The 8532-nt window shown below is 33.1% G+C and overlaps 1 protein-coding gene across 1 annotated transcript; it reads right to left on the reverse strand.

Annotated features, from left to right (window-relative positions):
* Positions 1 to 1059: 1059 nt before the first annotated feature.
* On the reverse strand, positions 1060 to 6309 carry LOC115719655 (uncharacterized). Its single transcript, XM_030648775.2, has 9 exons — positions 6080 to 6309; positions 5089 to 5179; positions 4926 to 4986; positions 3620 to 3697; positions 2979 to 3052; positions 2247 to 2360; positions 2046 to 2153; positions 1522 to 1560; positions 1060 to 1399 (listed from the first exon to the last, which is right to left on the reverse strand). The coding sequence occupies exons 1-9, from the start codon at positions 6166 to 6168 to the stop codon at positions 1313 to 1315; spliced, it is 741 nt and encodes a 246-aa protein (XP_030504635.1). The 5' UTR covers positions 6169 to 6309; the 3' UTR covers positions 1060 to 1312.
* Positions 6310 to 8532: the final 2223 nt, after the last annotated feature.

Consider the following 8532-nt stretch of genomic DNA (forward strand, 5'->3'; position numbering starts at 1 on the left):
ATCGACCATGAAGATTGGTTTGTAAATAGTGGAGCCAATAGCCACGTCACTGCGGATCCAAACCAGTTGACCCAACACATTCCATATGGTGGTAAAAAGCGATCGATTATTGGATATGGTAACGCCTTATTAATTTCTCATACTGGAACCAGCTCTTTACTCTATCTCGCAAAGATTTATTACATATACCTTAGATTGCAAAAAAACTAATGAGTGTATCAAAACTTACGTAAAGAGGTATCCAGTCAAAAAGATCCAATAGCGTTAAGAGAGATCTTTGGTGCTTGCATTCCAATTGAAGATGTCACATACTTGATTTATGGTGATGGAGAGGAGACCATGGTGCACCTGTTTATTAATTGGAAGTTTGCCTCTCACGTATAGAGAGCCTCACCTTGGTGGCTAATTCCTTATATTGAGTGGGACTGGTATATAGAATTGGGTTAAATTCCTGTAGAATTTAGATAAGCATGGGGCGAACTCCTCTATGTCTCTATAGTTGTTGATACAATTTGTATGCTAGAAATGATTTAATCAGTAACTATAAAACTAACAAGTTTGTTGATTTTGTTAATTCTGTTAATGCTTGCTTTGTGAAATGTGCTCTGATGGTTAGTCCTTGCCTCCAATGGATTGTGATGTGGCAGTAGGGGTTGATAATGGGTAGTGTTGTTGGGAGAGACCACCAGGGACAACTACTTTGGCCTAAAGCCAAGTTGGTCCCATTCCCAGACCCTCTAATTGGAGGCTGAGGCGTGTCTCTCGGCCCTTGAGATGGCGGTTAGGAGAGGACCAACTTGGAGATGTGACTCGATGGGAGATTACGAACTATACTTTTCATTGTAATAGATTAGCTAAGTCTTTTTTTGCTTCCAACTGTGTACAGCAGCATGTGAGGAGCAATGGTTTATGCCTAGGAAAGCTGAAATGGGGATCTTCCCCCCTTGTAGCCAGTCATGAAAATTAGGTGACTTATCTTTTCCTTTGTGTTTTTGAATGAAGATCTCTCCTTTCAAAAATAAATAAATAAACACTAAATTGGTTGCTGAACAAACAATGTGCTGCTAAAATTTTATATCCCCTTTTACCTTTTTTGTCAACTTAACATACAAACTGAAGATATATAAATTTTAGTAAATATAATCTAAATTCTGACATGGAGTTTGGTTTCAATAAGCTACACAGAGACATCCACCTTATCATGTCTCACTCAAATCCAAATAGAATATGTTAAAAACATGTTTAAGACAGTCAGATACAGATTTCTCTCTACATCTACACCTTTCTTTTCTGATTCACCATATCAATTAACCTAACCTTTCTTTACTGGCCTTTGGACATACGATTTGTTAGGGTCTTCTGTCTTGAGCTTCGGAGGTCGAATTTCTCCTTTCTTGCCCTGAAAGTTCATTATTAACATTCAATTAAATTAGAGATTCATATTTTATTTCCACATTTTTCTTTGCAAGTATTAACTAAATAATGCTCATACAAAAGGAAAGCTAAATGTAAAATGGTTACCTTCTTTCCTGTTTTCATGAAGTCTCTCCAGCTTGAAACCTGATGACCGAAAAAGGAGATAATAGATTAGAATGAAGAAACTACATAGCACAAATTCAAGATACAGATTCTGAAGAGGACTTGCAAACAATGATGTGTCTATTTATCATGCAATTAGTATGAGCATGGCATTAATTCACTTAAAATAAGATAATTTAGTATCCTTGATAACCTTAATAATAATAATAATAATAATAATAATTTAACACAAATCCTATCTCTACATATATCATTGGTGAGACACATTTGTAATACTATCAATTTTTCTAATATTATTTTCTTTAAAAAAATATATATTAATAACTCACTCCACTTGTTCTATATTATGACATGACTCAATCCAATTCTAACCTATACAAACTCATCAGATAACTTTCATTTATATTTTCTTTGCAAAACATATAATTTCAAGAAACTAGAGCAGCCATAAAAGGTATGACTATAATCCTTTTGCAAGATACATATGTTGAGGTTAAGAAGCAAACCCTTTTCTCTCTTGTTCCTTCCCACTGCTCCTCATGTTCACGCTTTCTTTTCCACATCTCTTTGGTTTCTTCTTCATCCTTTTTCAGCCTACCTTCCTCTTCAGATATCTAAATTTAAATAGACAAAACATCAAAGTCATGAAAGCCTAAATGCTTAAAACAATAGTCAAAATAATGGAAATAGCCAAGACTTCAACATACCCTCATCTGCATTTTTCTTCTCCGCCATTCTTGTTCAGTTAATAATTCTCTAACCTTTAACTTCAGTTCTTGTTTAAATTCTTCTGACTGTTCATACTGTTGATCATATTTCCCCTGCATCATGTCAAAAGGCATGTAAGTAGCTCTCTTCCCAAACTTATGACTGTAACGGTGATCCCAAAAAACAACAACAAAGGATTGCATCTCTCTTGAGTGGAGGCAGAAAATAGAAGCAAACAATGAGTTAAATAATTTAAATAAAGAATATAACAAAGGAAGCAAAGGATAACAGTCTGAGAATGAAGATTACTTTCACAGTGAATGTGTATCTTCATAAGGGATTTTTTAGTAAGATTTTAGAGATAACTCATTGTCCATTTTTTTATTGAATTAAGTTCTGAATAGTGAAATGCAAAATTGGTATAAAAGCCACATTTGCACCCCCGTATCTAGAGGCATGAAAACCCCTTAAAACTCAAATAGTGTTATCATATTTTTGTTTTACAAGAAACATAATGGTCTTATTAATAAATATAACAATACAGACAAGTAGACAGAAAATCCTTGAACCAGAAGATCAAAACCTATTTGACCTTAAACTAGGCTGAATTGAACCTCTTAATTCTACAGTCAAAATTTTAACATGGATAAATTTGTTGCAGTAAATAGCTCAAGATGAGAAGTATCTTCAGAGAAATATATAAACACAGATGAAAGCGTAAGTGAATATACCTCTTCTACGAATGACTTGATTTTAGAAGCAGTATCTTTCCTCAGATGCTTTTTCCTCTTTGCTCTAAGTTCTTCTGAAACTCACATAACAGGCAAAATAAGGTCCTTCCAACACATAATACAAGGATAAGCCTACAGCAACAGGAATAGACACTAAATTTAACACAATTTGAGAAAAAGCCAGGCGACTCATTACCAGAATTACCTCTGGCAATCCAGGAGTTATATTGAGGATATGATTAAGCATGAGGTGGCTGTATGGATCTTCAATAATAATGACTTCAAGGATTTATCTTTTTCTGTGCTTATTATAAGTGATTGGCAGTTGTGGCAGTAATTTGCAATAGTCTTATGTATGTAAGTGTAGTCTTTTGTTTGAGTGGTTTAGAATTCAGTATCCTCTCACTCTAGGTTGCAATCTAGATGATATCTCAACTTTTTTAATGAAACTTTTGTTTCCAGTAAAATGAAATTAATAAATAATTACCTCTGGCCATCCTAAGAATAAGATCTGTATTTTTCATAAACTTTGACGAAATCACTAGCCCGTCGTCAACAAATTTAATATTCCAACCAAATTCTGATTTACATCTGGTAAAATTTAATCGTACAGTGATCAAACAAATAAAGATCATACTGACCTTTTGCTGCATTAATCTGACTAACAAGATAATCCCTTTCTTGTTGATCAAGTAATAACTGTTGAGCTTTTGCTAATGCTGCAAGAAACCAACAACCTTGTCTCAGTATTTAAATTAACTTAAAAAAAACTAGTTGATGTCTATTAATTTGTTAATCATCGCAACTCTTCTGAAATTTAACTTAACCACACTTTCAGAAACTGGCATTCAAATTACACAGATAAAAACCTAAAATGTTATGTCAATATACACATGAAAGCTAGTAGAAATAAGCAGTAAAATGACAGTTCTACACAAAATCTATTATACCCATGAAGCTTAGAGGGAAACAATACCCTGTAGTACATGAACAACAAATCAAATACATTTAGCAATGCGAAAAAATACAGAGCAGAAAACATAAAACATTTCAACAAGATAAAACATTTCGGGAGGTGGAAACAATGATATTAAAAACATTCAAACTTCTTAATGGAAGGGAAAGTTTGTTTCTACAATTAGGGGGAAACCTGCTGTGGTGTGCGTCTGGTTAATTAAACGACTGAATGGTTTGTCGGAACAAAAGACAGATTATTGTCTATAGGAAAAAGGTTGACTCTTATTCAGTCAGCATTATCCATGTTACTCACTTCTCTCTTTTGAAAACTTCCACTGCAGTGTTAAGGAGATTGAAAAGCTAATGAAAAAATTCTTTGAGAGACAATTATGAGTGCACGGTAGAAATTTTGTCGATTTGGAGGTGGTTTGAAAATTAATAGTGAAGGGGGTTTAAGTACAAGGCACCTGCGACTTTCTAATAAAAATCTTGGAAAATGGTTGTGAACTCTCGTGTAAACTAACAAGGAAAAGTTCAAACCCCAAATTTCATTTTAACTCCCTTATGTCACAACCAACTGCTTTAAAGGTTGAGCATAACATCCGTGTTATGCCCACTAGTAGATTTTCCAAAAGTTAGTGCATATCTTTTCAGCATGTTGCTCTAAATCAACTGAAATTCGATAACCCTTCTTTTGTTCTGTTATCCCAGTTATAGCTTATAACTTGTCCCATGTATTTCTACATGCATTATGACTACTTGGGCAGCATTAAAAACAGGATGAAAATAAGAATATACATAAATAAAACACCTGTTCGGAATTTAAAATAATCTCTAACTTGCAATTATAATTTTTTCGACGTGAAATATGTACTGTATAATTTAATTAGACCTAAAACAATAAGCCGCACAAAAACAACAACCAAATCGAGAATAAAATATATTCCCAACCCTTCGCAAAAAAAAAGCATGAAAGGTAGAGCTACACACCTCCAAATGCTTCCTTGGCCTGAGGATGCTTGCATTTGTCAGGGTGAACTAGCAATGATAGCTACAGATGTTTTGAGTAGAATTGTCAATGAAATGACAAACTTATAAGCAAACAATAATCAAAATAAAATTTACTATAGTTCAAATTGAAAGAATAAAATACCTTACGATACTGCCTTTTCACATCTTCTGGGGTTGAATCAAATGATATGTTTAGATACTCAAAAGGATTTAACTTGAAGCATGAAAGGATCCTACAATTTATTATTTGTTTAAAATAACAATTATTCAACCATATAGACTAGGAGCAAAACAACATTAAAGTGAAAAGCACAAAATTATAATTCAAACCCAAACAGACATAGCTAATTGGCTAAAAGGATCCTTAACATTTCAATAAAACAACCACCTATTGTGGCTTTTCAAGAAACATTTTACCCTAATAGACATCGAACAACTTCAATTGATGAAAAACAGAAAATAATTCACAAGCAATCAACATGCTTCCTCACGAGTGCCCCAACCCAAACCACCTCCTCCCACCCCTAAAACAAATCTTAGCAAGGGCCTTTGAAATGTCTTGCTTAATCCTCATACATTGAAATAAAAATTAGATACTAATCAGGGAAACGCATCATTCCCTTTACACCCTAAGGAGTAAGGATCATAATCCATATACCATCATCAATAACGACTATTTTTCAGCAGTGAATCCAAATAAATGTCAATTACACAATCTCCAAGCTTAAAAAAATATACCATGTTGTCACTGCAATTAGATGTCGTCTAACTATGTTCATCAAAATCCATCTTTTGTATCAGTAGGCAAATACGCAGCAACTATGGAAATTAGACAGAACCTAATTCAATCTGTGTAATAGCTATATAGGATCCTTAAAATTCCTAATTTCATAGATTATCCAACCCATCAGATTCTGCTCCACAAGATTATCAACGAATTCAGTAAAAATCAGCTTCTATAAAGGAAACTCTTTATCGGATTGGGAACCCTAGTTGGCCAAATGGAAGAACGCCATAACATAAGTGAAAATTATCTATATAGTCTATACCACATATATCTATATACATATTACATGTTTCTATAGGTAAATTGATATGAACAAAAAATTGAAGAGAAGGAGAGAGATAGGTACCTGAGGACTTCGTTGTCTCTCTCAACTTCGCTGACTTCAGCGAAGAAATTCTTGAGAAGCAAATCGTCTTCGGTGGCTGACTCGCCCATCTTTGGTGTCTGGGCTTTTCCCCTTTTGTTCAGATTGAAAAGCGATACTCTCCAATCGTCGTTTGATATTGACAAGGATGAACACCGAGTCAGTTTCACAACTCGCCCGAGTTGTAATAACCTTTTAAATTAGAAAAATTTACATACAAAATAACACTTTTATTACAAATTTATCTTTATTATTGTTTTGCGGCTAATTAGTAATTTTTCTCATGAATTTTAACATGCATCATTCTCATGAATTTTAACATGTATCAAATGGTGCCCTCTAAACTTTGTTGGTCGTTAAAAATTCCTCGAGATTGTTAAATTTAAGGATTTTTGTCTAATTTTATTCAATTATACTATTTCAGTAATTTTTTATGTACTAAATCATGCTCTCAGACTTTGATATCTATCAAATCACGCCCCTCAAATTATAATATGTACTAAATCATGCCCCTTAAACTTTCATCCATGTTAAAATAAATTTACTAAAATTAGACAAAAGTCCTTAAATCTAACAATCTCAATAGTTCAGGGGGAATTTTTAACGGCCAAAAAAGTTCAGGGAGCACGATTTAGTACATGTCAAAGTTCAGGAGGAAGCCTGTTTTATTTATCAAAATATCTTATACACACATTACATGCATTAATAAGGTCATTTGTTTAGATTGTAATTCAACCAATTTTCTCTCTCTTTTCTAATTATTTTCTATTTTATTTTCAATTTCAATTTCAATTTTTCATTCACGATTGCTGAAAAAGTTTCTCCCCGCGATCAAAACCTCATTTTCATTTCAAAGAACTCCTCCCTTCCATCATCTCCAACTTCCATTTTAGCGATTGCCCACGTTTTTTTCTTTTCTTTTTTCTTCTATAAACTGTTATATAGATGGTTGTCACTCGGTCTTCATCTTCACCATCTCCATTGTTGAAAAACCTGAAAAAATGAGTCTTAAATCTTTGTCCAACAAAGCTAAAGGAAAACACCCCATTATTGAAGATGATGGTTCTAATTTCGCTCCACTTGTAACGAAACGTGATCGTCCCCCTCTTAAGAAGGAATCCAAGAGTAATGAGGCTGAAAAAAGTTCTTTCCCTGAAATCAAGAAGGGGAAGAAGCAAGCATATGAAATTCTTAAGGTTTCAATTTGGTTTTATTTTCATTTTGCCCTAACTTAGAAATATTATATTGTTCTGAGTTGTGTTTATTCATTCGATTTTATTTTAGGGTTCATATTTTTTAGTTGTTTTGATGTTTTATTAGTGATATTATTACTGTCTAGAATATTTATTAGATTTAGGTTGTTTTTTGGTTTTCGGAACAAGAGGGTCACTATTCTAGATCTTGGTTCCGATGTTAAAGCTCCACTAAGAGTAGTGAAGACTGAAGATTGCTAGTCTTCCTGGCCAGGACAACGAATAAGTTTTGTTTGTGTTGCTGTATTTTTATTGTTAATGTGTTGTGTTATAGTTATTTTAACTATTGTGTTTACTATTTTATTACACGGTGGCTGTGGTACCTTTATTTTTGCATTTACCGAGTTCTTCATACATGGAAAAGATGTTCCACTGGGTTTTGATATTGAAGCTTATCGCACGAGGCTTGTCGTGCTTTTGTTTGCATATGGTTAAAGGAAAAACGATGAAAATATTGATAGTGAGGAGAGAAGCCTAAGAAGTCTACGAAAGATGTTAAAGGGAAGAATAAGGGTCTAGTGCTAGGGAACTGATTAATGAAGCCTATTGAACGTTATTGTTCTTTTTTATTGTTTGTTGTGTATATATTAAATGTTAAGACTTGGTTATTGATGTTATGGTTCTATTACTGTTTTTTTTTAGTTTAAGTACTGGATATTTGATTGTATCTCTTTTTGAGACAATGCTTTATTTTGGATCTTAATGCTTATGTTTTCTTGCAAGTTTCTTGTTCATGTCGATATATGAAATGTTCTGGCTCAATTGTGGAAAAATTGTTATTCAAGATGTCTTATTATTATACTTAGGAAAGTAGTTGGATAATTCAATTGAATCTTTTTAAACCTGTGTGCTATGTGTAAAATCTTATATACAACTATCATTCAAAGGTTGTGCAACTGTTGAATTCTCAGCTTGCTAGTCAGCGTGACACTAAAAGTTTTATGAACTTCTAATTAACGTGTCACATATATTAGATTTGGCAAACAACTTTAACACAAATATTATGCAACTTTTAAAAAATTAATATCGTAAGAAATTTAATAGCAATGTATTAAAGAATTTAAATAAATATCCTCTCACTATATACAATTTTCATTCAACGGTTGTGCAACTATTGAATATTCAACAGTTGCTCTTTGTTCTTGTTGTTTTCTAGTTGCTTTACCATTTCTTCTGCCACCA

Source organism: Cannabis sativa, chromosome 2 (genome assembly GCF_029168945.1).
Source record: "Cannabis sativa cultivar Pink pepper isolate KNU-18-1 chromosome 2, ASM2916894v1, whole genome shotgun sequence".
Classification (NCBI taxonomy): Eukaryota; Viridiplantae; Streptophyta; class Magnoliopsida; order Rosales; family Cannabaceae; genus Cannabis; species Cannabis sativa.

Excerpts from the sequence above, each read along its gene's own strand:
- LOC115719655 (XM_030648775.2), bottom strand. The coding sequence starts at position 6,168 with ATGGGCGAGTCAGCCACCGAAGACGATTTGCTTCTCAAGAATTTCTTC. Across the intron at positions 4,987-5,088 it reads TGAAAAGGCAGTATCGTAAG|CTATCATTGCTAGTTCACCC; the intron begins GTATTTTATTCT and ends AAACATCTGTAG. Across the intron at positions 2,361-2,978 it reads TCAAGTCATTCGTAGAAGAG|GGGAAATATGATCAACAGTA; the intron begins GTATATTCACTT and ends GACATGATGCAG.